This window comes from Spermophilus citellus (genome assembly GCF_964194105.1).
Source record: "Spermophilus citellus genome assembly, chromosome: 3".
In the NCBI taxonomy this organism is placed as follows: Eukaryota; Metazoa; Chordata; class Mammalia; order Rodentia; family Sciuridae; genus Spermophilus; species Spermophilus citellus.
This window is the reverse complement of record NC_138184.1, coordinates 198467516-198493389: the sequence shown is the minus strand read 5'-3', so window position 1 is coordinate 198493389 and position 25874 is coordinate 198467516. Positions and strand designations below refer to the sequence as shown.

Below are 25874 nucleotides of genomic sequence, written 5' to 3'. Positions count from 1 at the left end.
ATACCAATGAGACCTCATTCTTCATTAATCAAATCGATCAGTTTTTTATTTGTAATTTTTGTTTTAAATGGCAATACCCAGACGGGCAAGAGTTGGTAAAAACAGACCTTTTCAAAGTTACCATTAAACTAGGTATAAACTGAGGGAAGCTGTGATAATATACATCCAAATATTTAAAATTTCCCTAACCCATGACCCTATAGTTCTGTTTTAAAAAAGTTAGGTTAGAAAATAATCAAGTAAATACAGATCAAGCTACAAGAATGTTAATAGAGTACTTTTCCTTAAAGAGCAAAAACTCTGGAAATATCCTAAGTCACTAGTAATAGAAGACTGTTTAAAATGTAACACTGTAACTTTAAAAAAAGTACACCATTATGCGCTGGGGCTGTAGCTCAGTGGCAAAGCGCTTGCTTGGCATGTGTGAGGCACTGGGTTGGATCCTTAGCACCACATTTAAAAAAATAAATAAACGAATAAAATAAAGACATGCTGTCCATCTACAACTGCAAAAAAATTTTTTTTTAAAGTATGTCATTAAAAATTATGTTGTCAAGGAATATCTGATATTGGCAAAAATGTTCATAATGCATCATACAAGAAAACATAAGCTGAAAAGAGCATGGTGGGTGGACGGGTATGTTTCATGATAATGTTTTTAAAATAATTTTTAAGATTTTGCAATATAAAGTCATTTTTTTACATGTATCTAACATTTTGGTATCTCTACTATCTACTACCCAGAGATATTCAAAATATTTATGGTACCTATAACCAGGGGACCATATTACAGATAGTTGTTACTTCTTCCTCCTTTTATCATTTTTCCTAAATTCATACTTCAGCTCAGCCAGTTGTTCAGTTGCTGTTCTTTTGAGCTATTTTCTATAGTGTTTCTGAGGCCAAAATGTTTCAGAGTATTGCACTTCTCTGCCTGCATACATAAAATAGTAAATTTATGTCACACTGAGTTGTCAAATGAGGGTGACATATAGTCAGTGCTTAATAAATACCTGTTGAATGAATAAATATATTCAATAAGACTTGTTTTTCAAAGCCATGATAATTAAAATTAGTGAAGAATGAAAATAATCAGCAACCCCAGCAAGCAACCCACTGAATTTTAGTTGCTGTCAATGCAACACAATTCTAATACAATTAGATTATTTGGAATCTCCTTCAAAGTCACTTAACTGAAAATAGCTTTACATAGAAATATGCATCTGTAAGAATGGAAAGCATTTCTTGCAAATTCCATGGTTGATTCCAACTCTATCCCTGAAAAGATGGAGATCAATAGTACCTTCATTTTGACAGACATATCCAAAAGAGAAGCACTATTTTATTTACATAGATAAAAATATGCAACACTTAGAAATGTCCTGGCATCAAAATAATGAGTGAAAATACTCTGAAAATAATGAGGGGGAGTAACCTACCATTATCACTAATTATTCATCTAAAAGACAAATGAAATCCCAGACTTTCATTAAACTTTCCAGAAACTAAAAATGTAGTGTATTCTAAAATGATATAAGAAAGCTCCTTCTTTGCTCCTCCGTGTAGGACAAATGTTCCAAGGGCTGCATGGTGCTGGACTGGCACATCTGCCCACAGGTGGATGACCTCCCTGGCTTGAATTTGTAAGGCCCAGTGGGATTCATACAGTAAAAAGCACACTGTATGCCAGGCAAGGCTACTGTGAATTGCTAGAAAACTCTAAGCAGCAGCCAATCATTTCCTGCTGTAAATCTCATCAAACTAGCCTAACCCTTTCATGGCCGGTATCAACAAGCACCCCCTTATAAACTCTCAAAAGCTGCAAAGGGCATAAAGGGAAAATGGTGGGCTACCGCTACCAGCTGGAGATCAGAGAGATCTAAAAAAAAAAATGTCTCTGCTTTTCTTAATCCCCACATTTCTACATAGCTGGTGGCATAGAGATGAAGAGATAATCATCTCATGAGCAGTGTTTAAAATCAAAGGGAGGGAGTGCAACATTGCTTCCACCTCTGCACGTGATTATACAGTTCTTTCTCCTGCACTGAGGGAAAGCGGCTTCCTCTTTTAACCACAGCCAGCTGGTTTTCCAGAGGTGCCTCACTAGGATTTACTGAGCACACACCCACTATTTTGACTTACATGCTGCACACAAAACTTGCCGCTGCCTCTGGGTGGGAAGGAGCTAAAAGGAGGGGGTCCTGGCTCCAGGCCTGACAGTCCTAAAAATGTAGCCCGCATCAACCCATTGTGGTCAAACTGGCGTCTTAGTACAGACCCAGAGCTCCAAGCCAAAAACGGTTAAGTCTCACAGGATTCAGAGATGGCTTTGCCTTAAAGGAGGTATTTTTCTAAAAACGACGCTCTGTGAGTGGATTTATTTTACAAACGCCAAGCAAGCACAACACCCGCTATGAAGCTTTTCTTCTCTAAGCCTGATCTATAGAGAGTCGAGTAAGAGTTAAATGAGGAGGTCCTGTCTTAAGTTTCTGACTCCCACAACTTTAAGAGATTGGTTTCTGTTAACCATAAAATAAAATCTAGCATTCCTAAAATTGTTTCCACATAACTTATGAATCCTTTCACAGAGAAAATAGGTCTAAAAGCCTTCAAACTACAACTCCAGACTAAACAAAATTATCTCATTTTGATATTCAGAAAAACGGAAGGCATGGCAGTTAGACAATGCGCTGGCGGGGTCCCTCTGTGAAGAGCAAAGATGGCTTTCATTTAGCAACACACAGCTGCGATAGGGACTGTGACACCAACCCACTGCATGTTCCTCTCATCCCTCAATGTGAGATTTAGGGAAGAAGAAGAAAAGATCTATGTGTTTACCAAGTGTGTAGCTACCAGTGCAGTGAGGAAATCACCCCATCTTTGAAAAAAATAAACAGAGGCCAAAGTGTGTTCATTGTCAGAAGGTTTCTAAGTAACTTCTCTTTTCTGCCTTCTGAAATTGTCTGCATTGGGCGGGGTGGGGGTGGTAAAATGGAAAAATGTTAAGTCAGGTACCAATGCCAGAAAGGCAAATGTGAGTGAAAAGGAGCTAGGGGAAACACCAGCATGCACATCTGTCCCTCTTCACTCACCTGCCTCTGGGCCTCAGCCAAGTTGAAGGGCAGAGTTCCCTCTTCCAGGGGAGCAATCCGCTCGATGTCGGCTAAGGTCATACGTCTAGAGGGAACAGCACAAGCAACAACAAAAATATCGATTTATTACATTTTCATTATGGAATTCTACAGTGTTCCTTCTATCATTTTCCATATTTCAGTGTTGCCTTTCATTTGGCTTCTTTCTCTCCCAAATGCTGCCCTCCCCCTACTCCTACCTCCTAACATTCTTTTATTAAGCTAATTAAAAAAAAAAAAAAAAGCCAACTTACCCCCTTGGCTCATATAAATCTGCTAACTGAAACAAGATGTCAACCTCCATGGGTGTAACCTGACCAAATTTCTGAGCTGCCAGAACAAACTCCTCTGTATGGAAAAAAATAAAAGGGAAAAGATTCAAGAAGGAATAGCACTACATTCAGCATTAACTCAAGGCACTGGAATGGGTGGACATCACAGAACTTTATTATAGTCACAGAATTCAAGTCAATCCAAATAGGGCAAGAATTTTTGTAGTTCTTTCCTGCACTTGGAAAGAGTATGAAGAATACTTTCTCCAACATTTACTTTAAAAACATGGTGCCATCTGAAGGCTTTGAATAAATGACACAGGATATTATTCAAATTACAAGTCAAGGAAAATGAGAAAGCAAATATTAACTTCATTTGCATCGGTCTGGTCCCAAGAAGTTATATTAACAAAGCTGTGGAATTCTTATGGGAAGCCTCTGTTTTAGAAAAATCCCATTAAAATGCTGATAAGATCTTCTTCAAGTTTATAGATCAACTTACAGTGTCACCAATACAAGTTTGTGGAATTCTTCATTTACTTCTGAAGAACAGTCCTTTAGAGGCAACCAATATAGCTCAAGTTCTAACAAAATTTGAAAATATTTAAGAAATTGTACACGTTTTTCTCAAAGGCTGTCTTTATTTGGTAAAGATTATTTTGTTTGCTTTTGTTGGATCAAAAGATAGAGGACACACGTGTGTCATATGGTTAATATGTGAGAATGGAGTGAGAAATCTGTAACTGCGTTGCCTTCTTCACTCTAATAACAAGTCCCCAAGATGCTTCCAGGCAAAAATTCAGATACATTCTCACTCACCCTTAGTCACCTCTACATCTTTCCTGTTGCCCGCCAGAGTGCTGTAGATCTTTCTAATGAGTTCCATGTTGTTAAGAAGCGAATTAAATCCATTAAAATAGGAGAAACTAACTTGATGAGATGTGGTACCTCCAGCAGCCTCAGTAAGTTGAAAACAAGAGAGAAGAAAAACAAAAGATTTGTAAGTGAGGAAGATTCAGAAGTACATAGTGTAGAATTAACCAAGATTGAGTGTATAAAAACAAATGATCACATGCATTTTTCTTTCAGATTAAAAAAAAAGCCATAAATGATTTTTAGAAGTAACTGCAACTAATCATGACCAGAACCTGGTACATTCCATGTACAACTCTTAGAAAACTAAATAAATACATGTGTAAGATCATAACAATGGAACCAGCAATAATTTACAGAGTTCAAATTTCAATTGGAAATGTTTTATAAGTTGGTTTATTTCATCTAATGAGCAAATATTATACAAATGCACACATTTATGTGCTTATACATGCAAAACTGTATTATATCAACATAAACATACTATGGAAAGTGATCAATCTAACATTAATATCAAGATTTGTCACATTACTTACAACCAGTAATAAATCATCATTTAAGTACAGACTTCAAATTGGTGGGATTTCTAACAAACAAGCATATCATGATAAAATTACGGGATGTCATGTGCTTGAATGGGGGTTAATACTCATTAGAATTCTGATAATCAGAGTTCTTAAGAAAGCATATTTCTTCACACGGGACAAAGGAAATAGAAAGCATGTCCATTATGAATGGAACTTCAGTGTGGGGTTTCAAATTCTATCTTTTCCTAACAAGGCAAAATGTTTTTATTAGGAAAGCACTTCTTTATAAGGTAACAACCACATAAATCTCCACTTAGTAATCATTTAAAATAGCTGACATGAGCATTTAGTATAGAAAAGAAGGTGGTGGTGGTGGTGGGGGGGATGGAGGATGTGGGGGTAGATTAACACAGTGCCAGAGTGGAAAAGCCTTGTCTGAAGGCCCTGTCTCCAGAATGAAACATTGGGAAGAGGGAAATTGAATGGTTCCTGAACACCTGCCCTGAATAAATTGTGAAAACAATGAAAGTCTTTTGCCCAAGATTGGCAAAAGGAAAGCTACCATTGGAAGTGGTCCCCAAATCTGAGTTATCATAAGAACCATCTAGAATTTGTACCAGTTAGATTCTAAGACCTCATTACCTAGAGATGGTAAAATACAGGCCTAAAAGAAACCTACAATCTTTATTTTCAATAACTATCCCTTTTGATTCTGATGCTCCATGAACCACCACCATGATGCTTAGGAACCCACTATTGAACGGTGCCTGTGATGTCAGGACAACAGCTGGATACCCTCTGGGATGATACAGATGGCAGGGTTCTGCCTGCCACATGTGCCATCATAGCCTCAATACATGAACACTGGATGAACAAGCAAATCTAAGGTCTAGAGTTTCTGCTCTGCCCACTATTCCAACAAACAATAAATGCATGCACCATTTTTTCCCCTTAGATAAGAAAAAAGATCAGCGTTTGACATAACTCAAAATAAAAAGTGAAATTAACACAAGATCACAAGCTGATTTTTCCTTTTTTCTTTAACAGGTTAATATAGTCAGGTTTCCATATACATGAGTTCCATATCCATGGATTTGACCACTCCCAAACTGAAAAGATTTGGGGAAATTTACATCTGTACTGCACATGCAAACATTTTTCTCATCGTTATTCCCCAAACAATACAGTATAACTACCATTTACGTAACATTCACATTGAATTGAGTATTATAAGTAATCTGGAGATGATTTAAAGTATCAAAATCATGTGCATTGATTATAAGCAAAGACTATGCCACTTTATAGAAGCAACTTGAGCATTTGCAAATTTTGGTATTCATGAGAGGGTCCTGGAAGGAATCCCCAATGGATACAGAGACACAACTGTGCATTTCTCTAGGATATTCCATATAATCCAGCAAACAAATTAACCTACCCACTAAAACTAGCCAACTAGTTTCTAAGTTTGGTAATTTATACAATCACATTAAGAAAATGTTGGGTTTTTTTAAAAATATTTTTTTATTTGTAGATGTACACAACATCTTTATTTTATTTATTCATTTCTATGTGGTGCTGAGGATCAAACCCAGTGCCTCATGCGTGCTAGGCAAGTGCTCTACCACTGAGCCACAACCCCAGCCCCAATGTTGGAGTTTTAAGAAGAAAAAGAACATAATTTATAAGTGTTCTTCATAATCTCATATTTACTAAGCTTAAACCAGGTTGAAAAATATGTCATTAGGGCAAGTTACAACTTACAGCTACTAGACATTCTTCTACAAAAGGTGTCAAGACGTGGGGCCGGATAGTGACCATGATGTCTCGGAAGTCAATGGCTGTGACTCTTCCAGTTTTGGCATTATCCCGTTGCACAAAGGCTTGCTTTGCATGCTCTAACTGTATTTCCTATAAATAGAGGAGGTGCAATTCTTAAGTTTTGCTTCTTATTTACTACAAATGACTGATCATTTTCAAATCTGGCTGAAGAAATAAAAATTACATCTTGATTTAACAGGCCCCCACTGGCTTGTTTAACAGTGCCCCCAAGCTACTACCTTCTTTAAGAGAGAGAACTTTGCTCAGATCAGTGAGTATGTCCTCAGAATATAAACTCCACCTTAAATCTCCTATACAAAGAAACCAAATCACTTCCATCCTCTGCTAGAGTCTGAGACACAAGAAAATGAAAACTGGAATGAAGTTTGGTAGGTTCCAAGATCTGGCCAAACCCAGCTTAGGTGATGCAGAGGAAAGGAAAAACCCATATTAGGACATTAACCTCTCTCATAAGAAGAACAACGTGTAATGCATCTGGCACTCAAACGTGAACTCTAGCAGCAAACTGAAAAGAGTAGGTCTCTTCTGGAATATGCTATTTCTCTAATACAGAACTATTGACATTTTGGGCAAGTAAGGACTGCAAGGCTGTCCTGCACCTTCCCTACCATCTTTCTACTAGATCCTCCCAAGGTTATGACAATTAAAAGAGACTCCAGACAGTGCCATATGTCCTGGTTGAGGACTACCAGATAGTGACCAGAATGAGAAGCTAGATCGTATGCAGGTCCGGTATATCTGTGGCAGTATCTCAGGACATATATTTAATTCATATGATCTAAAGTCAGGAGGTCTAATCACAGCTTTCTATTGCTATTCCCAGGGAATAAGTGTATACACAAAATAAAACTTAGCTTCCCATCCACACTCAGTGTGCACCACACGACAGACGCATCCCTCCTGCAGAGAGCATTTTGCCATTTTCCTCAGGACACTCTGCCTACTTCCCAGATGGGCCCTTAGAAAGAAAGCTAATCTGTACAAAATTAAAAAGCACCACTGAAGTGGCTCTCAAGGACTTCCAAGTATTTACATGAAATAAGGTTTTATTAAGTGATATTACAGAATTGTTTTTAACTTGGGTGAGATAATGACTTGTGCAAAAATTAATTGTCCTCCTGAATTAGTGCAAACTAAAAGAGAGATGGCATGTGTCTGATACTGCTTGAAAATATCAACTTCCTTTCTTTGCCCCAGATAACTGGGGAGACGAAAGAAGATTGACAAAATACTGATAAAGACTGAAGCCGGACAATGAATACCGGGAGGGTCCTCAGAACCTTTCTCTCTACTCTTCTGAAGTTGGTGTATATTTAAAAGAATTTAAAGAGAATCAGAGTTCCTATTCTATTTAAAACCTTTTCTCAGTTATGGCATCTGCCAGTTCTGAGCCTGTCTGTCTTTATGGTGCTAATGGTTCAAGGCCTCCTCAGATCTTGCCTAAATTACTACCATGGCCACCTGGCGTGGCATCTAAAGTTCCCTTTTGTAATCACAGATCTGACCCCCACATCCCTCCGTAGAAAGCTGATGGCCTTTGATCACAGAGACCCTTCTCTACATCAGGGCACTCAAGACCTATAGGAGCTACTCTCAGCTGCTTCTTGTGCTACCCCATGCCCAGCTTTGCCAGACCCTCCACATATCCGGTAAATATTAGTAGAGACCTCCTAACTGAAAATCAGCCACCTGAGTTCCTGTGACACCCCCCACCCCTGCCTGAGCTTCACTTATAAGAGCTGTCTTACCACATCTTATACTAGAATCAGTTGTTGACATTCTGTCCTTCCTTTGGCCTGGGAAAAGATTCTGTGTCCTCTTTGTGTTAATCCTACTTATGCTTCCGGGCAGGATAAGTTAGGCATAGAGTCACATGGTAGGCATTATCATCAGTGATAGAAGTCTATAAAACCAACCAGATGAACAAATCACCGTCTATTGAACAAAACGGGGTTCTCTGTATGAGTGACTCTGATTTAAGAGGAAGGAAGGAACCAACTGTTAAACACCCTGTAGTGATAAAATGACCACAGTATGTATTCAATTGAAAGTAAATGAACACAGTCTCCTTTGAATTGTGAGACCCACTGCTAAAGCTATCATAAGCCGAGATTACTTTCAACAATAGGAGGAGGTATGTTCAGTTATTTATCATTTGCCCTAGTTTATAACTCTGTCTAAGGGATCCTCAGAACATAACACCAAAAACAGCACCGCATTCCTTGGTTACCCTGTCACCCCAGGAAGCAGGAAGCCTGAACACTAAGACCAGAATGCTGGAATGTCAGATGGAAAAAGGAATGCCAAAGCAGGGAGCAGTCACATGGCAGGGCAGAGCCTGTGACTGTGAAGGGTACAGTGTCACTACCCGTTTCTGTGCCTACACTTCCTTGATTGAACATTTACTAGCAGGGATTCTATGATCATGTGATAAAAAAGCTCTTTCACCCGGATGACGAACGACCTGAGAATCCATTTCCAACAGCTTTTAAAAGCTGGTGACATTAGAATTCCATGCAGAACAAGAAACTAGATCCATGTTGTTCTCTCAACAGTTAGTTGGCTCAGTAGATTACTAAAGACAGGAGTCTTGCTATCTTCTGTGGCTTGCTGTCTACAAAGTGGCTGCTGCTTCCTCTGAGTGAAGAAATGAAACTATCTTCTCTACCAATGCAACCTCCACAATGACCTGGTGTGTTTCAGAAACCATTCTAAAGCACTTTATAAAAATTAACTCATTTCATGCTCACAGCAGCCCTGTGTGGCAGGCAGATCATTCCTCCATTCACTGAGGAAACTCAGGTCTCAGGGACAGACCGGAACAGCAAGGTTGACTCAGCCCCAGGCACTTCACTGACAGCACTCCCACTACTCTACCACACTGCCTGGAGGGCCTGGAGAATGAGACTGTCAGAAATTTGATGAAAAATGCATTTGATACTTGAGAATCTGAAGAGCTTTGGAAAGAGAAAAACGAAACTTACTTTTAAGTTACCCTAGATTTTGCTGTTGCCTGCTTTCATTGGAAAACAATAATATTCCTGAAGGTTTCCTATTAAGGAAAGGCCTGTGCATCCAGAGTGCCAGGACAGTTTTACCAACAGTCACAAAGAACATGGAGAGGGAACCAAATCTAAAAGTCCTTCTCTGGTTCTTCTTCTTGTTTTTCTTCTTTTTTCTTCTTTTTCTCAGTCCAAAGAGACTGAGGAGAGAAAAACCAAGAGAGAGGCCTGTGGGAGCTAACACATCAGTTCCTCTATAAACATTTAAATCAAGAATGAGTCATCTTTGAAATAAATGACCAGACTTCTTCTCCAGTGACTTAAAATTAGAGTTCTCTGGGCATCTCCATAGCTATTTATGGAAAACTTAACACTCAGGCAGGGCCATCAAGAGTCCAAAAGCTTCTAGATGTGTACCCAGAAGGTACACAGACCAAGAGCTTTTAGTTGTACAAAACACAACATATGTAAATAATATTCATTTTCTGTGGGGAGCCATTCTGACACGTGATTGGGTGACTCCCGTTAAGGGCCTGAGGCACTCTGGCTGTGTCGGAGTTATCCCGACCCTTTCCTGATGAGAGAGCCCATCCGTGTGGGGGTGTGCGTAACCACTGACCCTGGAGACCCAATCACTGACCCTGACCTTGGAGTACAGCCCCCCCTCAACCTTCATTGGATGGAATTCTCCCCTGAATCTCTTGTTTCCCCCAAATAAAAGGCTGATCCCCGGCGTGTTCGCTCTCTCTCTCTCCTGCTAGCCCAGAGTAATCCTCGCTGCCCTGCTGAGCGGCTGGAGGCAGGGAAACAGGGAGACCGAGCCGTCTCGGACCTAGCATTAAAATAAGGTACTGTCTGTGTGTTTTATTTTGATCTCTTCTAACTAACTGAATGCCAGAACCTCATTAATGAAACCACTGCGCAGGCCGCGTGGTAGAATTGGCGCCCAACGTGGGGCATTCTGAATTAGTTAGATTGAGTGGGAGCGCGCGCTAAAAAGATTAAGGAAATAGAAATAAAGAAATAAAGAGAAAATAGAGGAAATAAGGAAGATAAAGAAATAAGAGAAAGGAAGAAGTGACATTTGGGTCACAAAAGTAATAAAGAGAATAAAGAAAATAAGAAATAAGAGAAAGGAAGAAGTGACAATTGAGTCACAAAAGTACCAGGAAATATTGAAGGAAAGAGACGTTAATTTACTTAAAATGGGAAATTCTACTTCTTCGGATAAGGAAATGTATCTAACTATTTTAGACAGTATAATTAATCAGAAAGGAAAACAGATAAAGAAAACTCAGTTATTGCAATTCTTAAAGATTGTAGGTGAATATTGTCCTTGGTTTTGTGACCAAGAGTCTCCAAATTTACTTACTTGGGAGAAATTAGGAAGAAAGTTACAGAGAGTTTGTCTTTCTACTGAAATACCTGGAGGCATAGAGAATATACAGAAAACTTGGACGGCCCTAGAAATTTGTCTCTTTGAATACATGGACCAGAGTCCGTGGCCACCAGAAGAGCTTCTGAGAGGTATTCAAAGAGCCATTAAGTCTATTCAAATGGAAAATCAGCCTGAGGCTAAATTAATTTCCTTTCCTTTGAGCCGTTTTAAAACAAAAGCGCTAGGAGCTAAAACAAAGGTTAGAAATGTGCAAGCTAGCCCGCAGACAGATTATACAGAACAGCATGATAAAGAAGAAGCATCTCTAATCTTGGAGAGCCCTCCAGAAGTGGTAACCAATCTTCCTGGAGAGGAAAATACAAAGGAAACTCCTAGTGGGGCTCAGGTTTCTTCTCAGCCACGTGAGTTAGAAACCCAAATTCCAAATGGCGATAGTACAGAGTCTGATAGCAGCTCGCAGTCTGAGGAAGAAGAATTAGACATAGAAACTCAGGACTTAGAGAGAAATTTTAATAGATTGCATTTAGCACCACCTGCCCAAGCCCTAAAAATTCAGCCGATACCTGCTAGAAGAACCAAATTTAACAGGTGTGCTAAATTAAAGATGACTTTTCTTACCCCAGTTCAGCAAGGTATTAAGAAGGCTCAAGAAATGGGGGAGGATACTACTGGTTTTCACCTCTTTCCAGTTTTTGAGCAAACTGATGAGCAAAATCAGAGAGTTAGAATTCATGCTGTAATTCCATTTAAAACTATCAAGGAATTAAAAAATGCATGTGAAACGTACGGCCCAAATTCGCCTTTTGTTCAGAGTCTGATAGAAAATATCTGCTCACAACCCCTTCCTCCTAGTGACTGGGTTTTTTTAGCCAGATCTTGTTTGAGCGGGGGAAATTACTTACTTTGGAAAACTTACTGGACTGATTTTTGTAATGAACAGGCAGAAAGAAACGGAAGACAGGGCATAGAAACGCCAGTAGCGATGTTTTTAGGGACTGAAGATTTTGCTGATTTAGAAAGACAGTTAAATTATGATTTTGTAGTGTACAATCAAATAACTGATTGTGCAAAACGTGCCTGGAGGCAAATTGTCCCCAAGGACCAGTCCAATTTAGTTCTTACCAAAATCAGACAAGGTGCCAATGAGACTTATTCAGATTTCGTAGCCCGACTATATCAGGCTGCAAACAGGTCCATCGGAGACCCAGGAGCTAGCGAATTTATTGTTAGACAATTGGCTTTTGAGAACGCAAACAAAATTTGCCAAGATGTTCTCCGCCCCCATCGTAAGAAAGGAACAATTTCTGAGTATATTCGCTTGTGTTCTGACTTAGATTCCACTCAGTTGCAAACGGTAGCCTTAGCAACAGTATTAAAGGAAACTTTGGGGCCACAAAATTCAGTTCAGAAGTCCCGCAGCAAGTGTTACGTTTGCGGAAAACCCGGTCATTTCGCCTACGAATGTCGCCAACGCAAATTTAGGTTTAGGGCTCCATCTACTGGCGATAATAGATATTGCAGGACTCGGCGCCACGTGGTTGATTCGGGTGGCGCGGATGAGCCCGCCTTCTCGCCACAAGTATTTCCTCCTAGCGAGGGGACAAAAAACTTCCGTTCGGCCCCTCCCCGGGCCCAGAAACAATATGGGGAGACGTCGCACAGTGTGACGTCACTAGCGGCGCCGACCAGGACAGTCCGCGATTTTTACCAGAGCAGAGACATAAATCACAGACAGTTTTCTTAGGACCTTCAGAGACAGTTGAATTAGATCCTGAAACGGGACCAACACAAATCCCTACTGGGATTTTCGGGCCGCTTCCTGAAAATACTGTAGGTTTAATTTTGGGGCGTAATAATTTAAAGGGAGCTATTGAAGTAATACCTGGTGTGGTAGATTCAGAATTTAGAGGGCAATTATATGTTACTGTAAGATCCAATTATGCCCTAAGACTCACCCCAAAGGATATTTTTGCTCAATTAATATTATTGCCTTGTGTCTCAGAAAGGCACCTGCCGGCAGATTCAGTTTCTAAACCGCCGGACAGAGTATATTGGTCCCAGTTAGTACGACAAGAACGCCCTTTATTAAAACTTAGAATTAATAATAAAAATTTCCTAGGAATAATTGACACAGGGGCTGATAGCTCCGTGTTGTCCAGCCGATTTTGGCCCAGGACATGGCCTCTACATACAGCCTCAGCTAATCTAGAAGGAATAGGAAAAATTTCACAGCCTGCTCAAAGTGCCAACTATCTCCGTTGGGAAGATTCTGATGGGAACAGTGGAATATTTAAGCCTTATGTGTTAGAGTCTTTACCAGTTAATCTATGGGGAAGAGATATACTAGCCAAAATGGGACTGCTACTAGTCACCCCAAATTCTATAAGGTCAGTTGAAGAAATTAATCAAAGGTATTTTCCTGGAGATGATAGGAAAAACTTTCAGGAGAAATATCTGTTTACAAGCCAGTCTACACGGCAAGGATTAGTAAATACTTCAGGACAAAATTTTTATTAGGGGCACTGAGTACTTCCCCGATCCTTAAAACAGCTGAAAAAATTACGTGGCTCACAGAAGAGCCTATTTGGATTTCTCAGTGGCCCATCTCAGGGGAAAAACTTAAAATAATTCATAGATTAGTTGAGGAACAACTTCAGGCTGGTCATATTGAACCAACACTTAGCCCTTGGAATACACCTATTTTTGTTATTAAGAAAAAGTCAGGAAATTGGAGATTATTACAGGATTTAAGGGCAATAAACCAGGCAATTCGGCCTATGGGATCATTACAGCCAGGACTTCCCTCCCCCACAGCCATTCCTTTAGATTACAGCTTGATGGTAATAGATTTAAAAGACTGTTTTTTCTCTATAAGGTTACATCCTGAAGATTGTGAAAAATTTGCTTTCACTGTCCCAGCAGTTAATTTTAAGGAACCTGTTAAAAGATACTGCTGGAAAGTCCTCCCTCAGGGAATGCGTAATAGCCCTACCCTGTGTCAAAAATATGTTGATCAGGCAATAGATCCCATTAGAAATAGCTTCCCTGATGCATACATTATTCATTTTATGGATGATATATTATTGGCCCATGCTAATTCAGAAGTACTTTCAGAAATTTTTACTCAGTTAGAGACCTCACTTACAACATTGGGTTTAAGTATAGCTCCTCAAAAAATTCAAAAGGTATCTCCTTTTCAATATCTAGGTCAGATAATTCAAGGGAGTACAATCCGTCCTCAAAATCTTCAGATAAGAGTTAAGGAGTTACGTACCCTTAATGATTTTCAAAAACTATTAGGAGATATTAACTGGCTAAGACCATCCTTAAAGTTAACTACTTCTGAGTTAAGTCCTTTATTTCAGATATTACAAGGAAATCCTTCTCCAACCTCTCCACGTCAACTAACTTTGGAGGCCAAAGCAGCCTTAAGGAAAGTGGAAATTGCAATTAAAAATGCACAGCTTACTAGAATAGATCCTAAAGAAATAATATATTTATTAATATTTCCAACTGAACATACCCCAACAGGAGCCATATGGCAAAGATTAGGAGTTATTGAATGGATTTACTTATCTCATTCCCCTCAAAAGACATTAACACTTTTTCATGATTCTACAGCTCAATTAGTGATTAAGGGTAGAACTAGGATTTTACAATTAATTGGATCTGAGCCTGATATCATAATTATTCCATTTTCTGTTCAACAGACTAATTGGCTTTTTCAAACTTCTAGTTCATGGCAGATAGCTTTTGCAGATTTCCCTGGCCAGATAGATAGCCATTATCCTCGTGATAAGATTGTACAATTTGCATCATTAACATCACTTATTTTTCCAAAGATTGTACTTTCCCATCCAATAGAGGGAGCTTTATCGGTGTTCACAGATGGTTCCAGCTCTGGTAAGGCAGGTTTCTTCAGCCGTGTTCATACAGAGGTAATACAAACTTCTTATACTTCAGCTCAAAGGGCAGAACTTCAAGCCCTGATTTTGGCCTTAGATTATTTTTCAAATGAGCCTATTAATATCTATTCTGACAGCTTATATGCAGTCAGAGTTACCAAAAATATTGAAACCTCAGTTATTGGGTTTACTTCATCACAGGAGTTATTTGAATTATTTCATAATTTACAAAAGACAGTGCTAATGAGGAAGTACCCATATTTTATTGGACATATCCGAGCACATTCTAGCCTCCCTGGACCTTTGGTTGCAGGTAATGATAATATTGATAAATTAGTAGCTTTTTGTCAACAGATGTCTTCATATGACTGTGCCCTAGCTTCCCATTCCTTGCATCATCAAAATGCTTCTAGCTTACGTAAAAAATTTAGTATTACCAGAGAACAGGCTCGTCAGATTGTAAGCCAATGTCCTAAGTGTGTTATTTACACTCCATCTCTGCCATCAGGGGTAAATCCCCGTGGATTAAAACCAAATCAAATATGGCAAATGGATGTAACTCATATTCCTCAATTTGGTAAGCAATGTTATGTGCATGTCATAGTGGACACTTATTCTAGATTTATTTTTGCCACAGCACGTACTAAGGAAAATACTCAACATGTAATTTCTCATTGCTTAGCAGCTTTTTCTGTTTTAGGGTGTCCTATGCAGATTAAAACAGATAATGCTCCAGCTTATGTAAGCTCTGCTTTTCAACAATTTTGCCAAGAGTTTCAAATTAATCATAAAACAGGAATTCCTTATAACCCCCAAGGTCAAGCCATTGTAGAACGAGCTCATTTATCTATTAAACTTCAATTACAAAAATTAAAAAGGGGGAATAAGATAATGACTCCCCAAAATAGCCTTAATCATGCCTTATTTGTTTTAAATTTTTTAAACTGTGACACAGAAGGTCACACTGCTGCTGAGAGGCAAATGTCTCCCTCGGTGACAGGCCCTTTAGGCAGAGTTCTGTGGAAAGATTTACAGACTGGTCAGTGGAAGGGCCCAGATCCGGTAATATCATGGGGCCGAGGGCATGCTTGTGTTTTTCCAGAAGGTGCTTTCCGTCCCATCTGGGTGCCTGAACGTGCCATCAGACATGGAGGAGATAGAACCCAGACTCAAGCGACTGAGGATAGACACGGAGGAGCCACAACCCAGAAGGAGGAGATATCGGAAAAAGATGAAGAAAGACCAGATTGAACCAGCCGAGAAGCTGATTTCGTGGAAAGATGTGAAGAAATTGACAACCCAGGCTTCCCAAATACTTCGACGCCTAGGAAAGAACAGGACACCAGTCTTGATGGTAGCGACAGTAATTGCCCTACTGGGCTGTCAGGTAAAAGGGAATCAAGTAGACACTTATTGGACTTATTTCCCAGATCCACCCCTGGTACACCCAGCTGTGTGGACTGGAGAATCTATTCCAGTATTTACTAATGACTCATTCATGATGGGAGGATTTACAGATACTCATATTACTCCCAATCATGTGACTAGATTTAATTATTCTGGCTACAGTGCCCAATTACCTTTATGTTGGTCACATGATAAACATGCTGGCTGTCTGAAAGTATCATTCGAAGAAAAGACAGCGATTGGTAAACCTAGACTGACAAATAATTCTATTTATGGAGACTTAAAACCTAATACTAGATCAATAATTAAGATGGGACTTTCCCATAACAAGCCAGTCATTTCTGCAAAACCTCCACCGGTACCCCACTGTCCAAATAGTTCTACAATTGAAATTGGCACCTTTCCTAAATGGATGGATTGTGTAAATACCTTTCCTGTACTACATAAGGTGTCTAAAACTAGTGGGTATATTTTAGACTGGTCTCCAAAAATTGATAAGAGACAATTACGAAGAAATTCTGCTATGACACCTGCAGGATTTGTTAGTAATATTTTGACTTATAGTGAAGGAGGCATTCAAAGAGATATTTGGCGTTTAATTGCTGCCTCAGAGTATTTACATTTTTCAGACAAACCTTTACCAAAATTTGTTGGCAAGAACTGTAAAGAGGGATTTTGCTATGGCCTAAGAGCCTGTGTCCAATCTCCTTATGTTTTAATTATTGGAAATGTAAAAGTTAGATGGATAGATGATAGATATTTTGTTACTTGTAATAAGTGCAACCTAACCAATTGTATTTCTAGGTATAATGGAGGAAAAGGAGTGCTGATACTTCATCAGCCCTCTTTTGTTTTATTACCTGCTAATATTTCAGAGCCATGGTATGCTGATGCTGGTTTACAAGTTTTACAGCAAATTCATGCCCAGCTAACAAGACCTAAACGTGCTATTGGAGTCATAATTGTTGGTGTCTTAGCACTGGTCTCATTTATTGCCTCAACCGTCTCTGCATCTCTGACATTGTCTCAGAATATTCAGCATGCAAAATTTCTTAATAATTTAGCTCAAAATACTTCCAAGGCTCTGCGTAATCAAGTAAATATTGATGAAAGGATTGAAACTAAATTAAACGCCTTAGAGGCGACTGTTATTAACATTGGTAATGAACTTTCAGCCTTAAAATTTAAGGAAAGGCTTAAATGCCATGCTAATTATAAGTATGTATGTGTTACAGCTGCCAAGTACAATGCTTCTCTCTGGGATTGGGAGAAGGTTAAAAACCATTTATTAGGTATATGGCAAAATAGTAATAATAGCTTGGATATTCTGGAACTTCATCACCATATCCAAGACATTCAAAATAATAGAGCTGATTTTTCAGATCCTTCTTCTTTGGCTAACCAAATATTGAAGGAGTTAAATGGATTCAACCCTGGAAATATTCTTAAACACTCCGCTTGGTACATTATTGGATTATTCTCTTTGCTGTTAATTCTCTTTTGTATTGTAACTATAGGATGGCGAGTCCTCCAATCAAGAATCCGGGGACTCCAGAGAGTGAACCGCCGCCTCATTGTTAAGAATAAAAAGGGGGAATATGTGGGGAGCCATTCTGACACGTGATTGGGTGACTCCCGTTAAGGGCCTGAGGCACTCTGGCTGTGTCGGAGTTATCCCGACCCTTTCCTGATGAGAGAGCCCATCCGTGTGGGGGTGTGCGTAACCACTGACCCTGGAGACCCAATCACTGACCCTGACCTTGGAGTACAGCCCCCCCTCAACCTTCATTGGATGGAATTCTCCCCTGAATCTCTTGTTTCCCCCAAATAAAAGGCTGATCCCCGGCGTGTTCGCTCTCTCTCTCTCCTGCTAGCCCAGAGTAATCCTCGCTGCCCTGCTGAGCGGCTGGAGGCAGGGAAACAGGGAGACCGAGCCGTCTCGGACCTAGCATTAAAATAAGGTACTGTCTGTGTGTTTTATTTTGATCTCTTCTAACTAACTGAATGCCAGAACCTCATTAATGAAACCACTGCGCAGGCCGCGTGGTAGAATTTTCTAAGCAAAGGGGACCATAATGGACAAACAACTCTTATGTACAGGGGAGGGAAGAACTATAGAGAAGAAATCATCAGATTCAAATATTTAAAGGTTAAAAAATTATCAGGTTAAAAAAAAGATATTAGATTGTTTCTTTGTATTTCTTTAAAAAGAAGTCAATGTGAAGAACATATTGGGTCAGGTTTTGAAACAAACACTGAAATCCTTAACCTATAAAACTATTGTGCAGTGAAATGGGCTACCTTGCAAAATAGCAGGTTCCGTGTCACTGGGATCTATGGGCTAAGGGATACAAGTCATGGATTTCAATTTATCTTTTTGCAGGGAAGAGGTGGGGGGTACCAGGGATTAAACTCAGAGGCACTCGACCACTAAACCACATCCTAGCCCTATTTTGTATTTTATTTAGAGGCAGGGTCTCACTGATTTATTTAGCACCTTGCTTTTGCTGAGGCTGGCTTTCAACTCGTGATCCTTCTGCCTCGGCCTCCCCAAGCGCTGGGATTACAGACTCGACCACCACGTTTGGCAAGGATCTTACTTCATCTTGATAGGACCATGGAAGCACTTTATCCTAACAGTGCTGTGATATTTGGAACAGGAATGCCACAGCAGTTATAACTCTCCTACTGGAAAGCACACAGTGGTCATGTTTGCACCTCAGGCTCCAGGTCTGCCTTCGATGGCACACCAATGCCTGTTATGTGATCTACAGGTCATTTGTGACAGCCATTTAATAAGTGGAAGCTCAGAGGGCTAGGGATGTACCTCAGTGATAGAGGACTTGCCCATCATGCGCAAGGCCCTGGGTTGGATCCCAAGTACCACACACACACATTGATTTTAGCTAAAGTTAAAGGATTAAAAACCTTTATAATCCTCTTCATTATGGAAGAGTAGCTCTGTAAGTCGTTCTGAACTAGCCACAGGAACAGAAAGAAGAACACAAGATAGGGTAGGGCATAGTAATAATAGATGAATGCATTAACACTTATTGCAGGCCAGATGCTATGCCAAAAATGTCAAAGATAGCACTTTACTTAAGCCTTGCAATACCTCTGTGAAGTAACAATCATTATCTTCACTTTATAGGGAGCTACCTGATGTTCAGGAAAGACAAGTAAGTGACCCAAAGTCACACAGCTTAGAAATAGCTGAGTTGAGATCCATACCAAAAAATAATGTCTGATTTTAAAACTAAAATTCTTAACTGCTGACTTAGGCTGCCTTGGGCAAAATCTTAACTGAGGAGATCATAAGTAGGTTTAGATATATAACAGGAAAAGAGAGTTAAAGAAAAGTTTTAATGACAACTTGAATGCTATGAAAACAGAGCAGACATATCTCAAAGAATTCTCATCTTGGTTGATGGGGGAGGTAGGAGAATCTAACACACACACACACACACACACACACACACACAAATATTTAAGGGGAAAGAGATGAGGTGCTTGATCACAATGAGAAACTTGCACTGAAATATGTTTAAGTTATAAACAAAAGTTAAGCTACCTACAAAAGACAGCTTGATGTTCAGGTAGAAGTAAATCTGGAAAATTCAGATGATGGGATCGTAGCGTGGAAGTGAAAGACTGGACTTGACCAAGTGCTGACTGCATGCTACACTCCCTGGATTGTGGTTTTCCTACATGAGCCACCTTAAGGTGGGACCTCCAACGCTTTCATGCTATAGATGAAAAAATGAGGTGAAGAAAGAGAGGGTCACTCGAGGCTAAGGACAAAACTGGATATGCAGTCAGGCATTCTGGCTCTGAAGTCACAATCTTAACCTACATCCAGACTACTTTTTCATATTAGAGGGAGGCCCAGCAAACACCAGAAGAAAACAAGAAGTTGTAGAGAGAGATAAGATCATCTTACAGTACATACAAAGGGCAGGCACCAAAAATCCAACAGGTATATGAGCGAGGGAGTTCAGAAAGTGATGTCAAGGGCCTGAGAGTACACAGAAAACCCAGAGCCCCAGGAAGATAGCAACCTCTGTAGGAGCTCTCAATGTTGGCAAGCAAGGGGTACCTGCTAACTATGGCATGTGCAGGCCTTCCCGCAGGAAGAGAAAAGCACCTCCCATCACTAAGGCCAGAGGGCCCAGAGCTTTACAGCTCCCTCTCAGGCAGTTCTGCTCAAGCATGTGAAAGGAGGCCCAATTTTTCTGTAATATTTGCCAGTGAACTGTTTTCTCTTCCCTCTATTCTAGTGAACGGTGATTAATGGAATAGGCTTTTATTGTAGCGGTTTTGAACTACTTCAACATACCCATTCAGATTGCTGAAGGGGGGGAAAAAGTCAAACTCTTCAAAATTGCTAGTGGTACAGAAATAAACAGATATAGGGGTTATACTGCTTTCGGTCTAACTTTCATGCTTCTAATATTTCCAGGCCTGCCATTTCCTTAATAATCTCCAATTTTCAAGTGGGTATATTTCTAATGCAAAAAAATTCTTTCCCCCTCTATTCAGACATGCAAGTTTGTGCTTTATCCTGAGAATATTTTATCAGAAAGAAAGAAAGAAAAAAAAAGTGAGAGAGACCCTCAAAACAAGCAGCAGTTCCAGAGGATTTATATTATAAAACCAAGTACATTTTTTTTTAAATTCTGGAATATTTACACTGTTTTTGTTCTGGAATTTTAAAAAATCTAAAATTTTAATAAAATCAGGGAGTTAAGGAAGCATTCAGACTTCCTTTTGGGGTAGAATAATTGTTGTAGAATAATTCTGGGCAAAATGCAGGTAAACTGCTTATCAGAACAAAGAACAAAAAAGTATAATGATGTGTAAAAATATCGTATCACATTTAGTACTATTTCAACAAATTCTATATCAAGTTTTAGTACCTGTGTACTATTTAATATTTAAGTACCTACTTTGTTTTCATAATTCTGCACTAATTTGGAGAACAGTTTAATTAAGATGGAATCTGGCAATGAAATACATAGCAGTTGAGTAGTTTCCGTTCTTAGCATTTTCTCCATGTTTAGTCATGCAGTCAGATTTTCATAGTTCAGCTTAAAATTTCACCCATAATTCATTTGGAGGGGCCTTTAATTAATATTTGTCAGAAGTAACATCACCCATGGCTCTGCATACACAGCAACACCCTGGCAGAAACCAAGTACAGAGCTTTTCCACCTCAATTTTCTTGCTCTTCTGATTTAACGTTAAACTTCACAGTGGGTAATGGCTGGGGAGATGTTGTGTAGAGTGCTCATTTTTAGCACGATGTTACAGTAAAAGCCTGCACAACAGGCTGCTCAACAAAACAGCAAGGTGACAAAACACCACGGACACAACAACACAATGAATCCTGATTTCCTTTGCCCAGAGTACAGAAAGTGTGCAGCGTAAACAGGACATATTCTGCATCTAATTGTACAGGTGTCCAGTGAACACAGCTCTGGTCATCCTTGGCCAAACTAGCAATGGTTTCCATTTGGACACAAAACAGAATTTAATCTGCTGGAAGAACTGGGGGTAAATAACATTAGCTGCCTTTTTCATCATTTCCTTTTAGAACAACAAGTTATATATGTATGCATTTCTGCAGTATTGGGGATTGAACCCAGGGGTGCTCCACTACTGAGCTACATGTCCAACCTCCTCCTCCCACCTCCTTTTTTTTTTTTTTTTTTTTAAACTGAGACAGTGTCTTGCTAAGTTGCTGAGGCTGGTGTCAGCTTTGCAATCCTTGTTTTGGTCTCCTGATACTGTATCTCCTCAGCCATAGCACTGGCTGTGATATGGTATTTATTAAACAGGAATGACTTATATTACATACCCTGTCTTAAAATCAATATAAAAGGTACTCACAAGTTGAAAATGCAAATACAGTGTGATTTCTGGCTATTAAGTTTTTTTGTTTTAAAGACCTTTGGTTTAGATATATTCACTAATACAGATAAGGAGTTGGAGTACAAAAGGGAAATACAAATGGCTCTGGTTACTCAATACAAAAAAAAGACTTGCTAATTGTCCAATAACTATAATAATAAACAATAACTAATTATCCAATAACTGTAATAACAATAACTAATAATAAACAGTGTAATAAACAGTGTAATAATAAACAGTGGCGGCTTCAGCAAGTCAACAATTGATTCTTTTGATAACACCTGAAATCCCTTATTAATACCAAAGCTTAAGAATTTTGATGCTCCCACATTGAAGGTATGCTGTCTTTTATTTGGTGGTGGCAGAAAGCAATTTCTTTTTTAACATATGTAACCTGTTGTGTTGAAATTTTTGCCTTATACCAGGATGCCATCACAAATAAAGTAGAAAACTTTCTAAAGCCCAAAACAGAGCTGACTAACAGTAGTCAGTCTCTGACTTCTAGAGTAATAGGTGGCAACCACCAGCAACTGGATGCAAGATTCCCAGTGGCCTGCTCTCTAGGGCTCAGAACCTGAATAACTAAATGGTCCATTTCACATTGACTTGGACTATCTGGGCTGACTTAGTCAATCTGATTTAACAAAAAGAACCAAAAATGTTCAGCTGCATGAGTAAGCTTTGACATCCAACTGGGTTACAAGAGGGGGCTCATGTGATCTGGGGACAAGGATCCTTACCAAAAAGAATGACCAGTCTAGAACACCAGACACATCTCTGATCCCTATGTTCTGCTCTCATTTCTTTCAACTAAAGTTCATCACTCTGGTTCTCATCATGTTCTTCCAACAAAATGAGGACTTGAATACAATTATGGTACCTGTGTGATGTGGACCCTCTGCTGGGTCCGTTGACTTCATTCTTATGTTCTATCTGATGCAAAGATGTTAAAGAAGATTTTTAGACCTATCTTTCCTCAAATCAATTATCCTATCTCTTGGTTAATGGAATGTCAGCCTCAGAATCTATTTGCCAATCCAGAGACTGCTGATTTCTTGATCTTGCCTCTATCTATAATGATGGGTGGAAAGCCCCTGGATATGGAAAATTTTCCTGGCTCCAAAAATATGGGGAATAATCTTTCCAAAAAACCCAAAATTACATTAGAAGCATTCATAGAAAACATCATCGTAATTCTCAGGAGCAGAGGAAAGCCCAAATGCCAACATGCATGTGTGAGACTATTACGTGTGAAGCACTGCTCCGCAACCCTACCGTAAAACCACCTCTTCTCCCTGTGCTCCCCTTCTTAATAAAGCCTCACCATCCTTCCACTTTCCCAAGCCTAAAACTCAGGAGGTCAACGTTGAGTTCTGCCAAAGCCTGGACTATCTCCTTCATATTCAATCACCAAGCCTTGTAAGGACTATCCCTTTAACTTTTCTTGACTTTTCTTCACTTTGGTCCATCACTATTACCATCCAACTTAGGCCATGGTTATTTCACTCCAAGATTAGAAAGTGACCAGCTGGTCTCCATCTCTTCAATCATGTCCTTCTCCACTTGATTACACATACAGACAGAGTGATTCTTCTGAGGTACAAATCTGATCATGTCTGCCACGAGAAGCTTTATCAGACTTAAAAATGAAGACTTAGGGCCAAGTTCTATGTTCTTAAACATCCAGAGTTGAGAAGTCTAGACCAATATGATTCATAGACTATCTGCAGCATTACAATTCAGGATGTTTAGTGGAAGGGCAGTTTCTTAGCCCAACCCAGAAATACTGATTCAGAGTCTTGGAGGCAAAAAGGACCAGGATTCTGCATTTTAAAATGAGCATCTCAGGTCACTTTTACACTAAATTTGGAAAACACTGCTAGAGACTTAGGAAAATTCACTTTCGATTCTACCTGTCTGATCTGGAACAAATTCAGAAAACTTCCCTAAGCTTCTGAGTGCTCCTCTTTCATGGAGAAACAACAGCAAGTGCCTTACTTAATACCTAAGGTGACTGTAAGGACAAATACAACCAACAGTGAAAGCACTCTTTAAGCTGGAAAATGCTGCATGAGAGGTAGCTGATAGCAATGTTTTTCTAGTTAATAGCAATATTGGATTTGGCAGCAATCCTAGACTTTTCAAACCTGAGGTTGGAGCCATGGGAAATTCCCTATGTGTAGATTATTTTTAAACTTTAATAATTATATGTGAAATATAGATGCAATTATAAAACAGTATCAGAAAATAATTGAAAACAACAGTAACATGCACTCCACTAAGGTTCATATCTGGTGACTAAAGGTTGGGGTCAGGAATGCTCGATGTCCAGCAATGCATGGACGCCGAGCACCCCTACTCAGAGGTAAGGCTCCTTCTAGGAACACATCCTTGGCCCTGGGGAAAATGCACTGCAATGGTAACATCATGGTTTTGAATCCCTCAAATGTCTTTGATTTCACTGAAGAAGCTAAGCTCTACAGCAGCTGCTCTTTCTGTTTTGGGATACTCCTTTGGGAACTTACTAAAAGCTATGGGTCATTTCCCCAGAAAATTATCTATAAATGCAAAATTTTACCCTAGAGTCTATTTATTCTTTTGCATATAATAGGGGATAATGATAATTACGTCTTGGGGCATTGGAGGATGCTATTATCAGAAAAACAGTATTTAAAACACTTTGTAAATTATAAGGATCATACAGATATTAGTCACCATTATTACTTCTTTTGAAAAAGTGTCTTAGTACTGACTCTAAAGAATAATTTGGCAGAACAGTTTAAAGGATCTTTCATTCTGTGCCCCAAATATCCTATGACACCTACTCAATAAAAAAAATGGGCAAAGGAATAGACACTTCTCCCAAGAAGACATGTAAGTGTCAATAAGCACTTGGAAAGATACTCAACATTATTTTTAGAGAAGTGTGAATCAAAAGCACACGTGAGGTCATTGTAAGAGTTTCTGAAATCAAAAGTCTGTTTTCTCATCTGTAAAATGGGGCAGTTAACTAAATGACTTGATGCTCTTACCTGGCTCTGTAAGTTCATACTTCAGATGGCTGCTGTATACCCACATTTTGAATGTTGTTAGGCTTTATATTACAAACCCTTAAGAGTTTTGCTACAAAACAACAAACTCTCAGGGTCTACATTCTACACCTGCTTGAGTTTCTCTTTTTATACTCTCAGGTGGACATAAATAAGAACAATTTCCAGATTTGTACATTATAAATGTCTCAAGAATTGTTGCCTCTGCACAGCTCAGTTCTTCACACAAAGGCCTCTTGATAAACCCTGCATACTCAACAAACACTGCTGAAGTGAATACTTTGCCTGATAGGAGTAATTATTATAGCACAAAGGAAAATTCCAAACAGGGATAGAATTTGTGGTTAATATCATTTATGAACTGGAATTCCACCAGGTATAGAATAGGAAAAATATTCCAAGTTGCTTTCGAAAAATCTTAGAATATTAAAATTCACTTTTATACTAGGAACCATAAAATTAGAAATTTGTTCTAGGAGCTCAGAGTAGAGGTACATAGAGAGGTTTACAAAATATTTTAAAATACACATACATAGGGTTTGGGATGTAGCTCAGTGGT

General features: G+C 39.2%; 1 protein-coding gene across 1 annotated transcript in view; it reads right to left on the bottom strand.

Moving 5' to 3' along the window:
* Positions 1-25874, bottom strand: part of SLC25A13 (solute carrier family 25 member 13) — a 188806-nt gene that overhangs the window by 66428 nt on the left and 96504 nt on the right. The window contains 4 exon segments of the mRNA XM_081288022.1: positions 3093-3177; positions 3386-3479; positions 4223-4361; positions 6565-6711. Coding sequence (XP_081144148.1) covers positions 3093-3177; positions 3386-3479; positions 4223-4361; positions 6565-6711 — 465 coding nt within the window.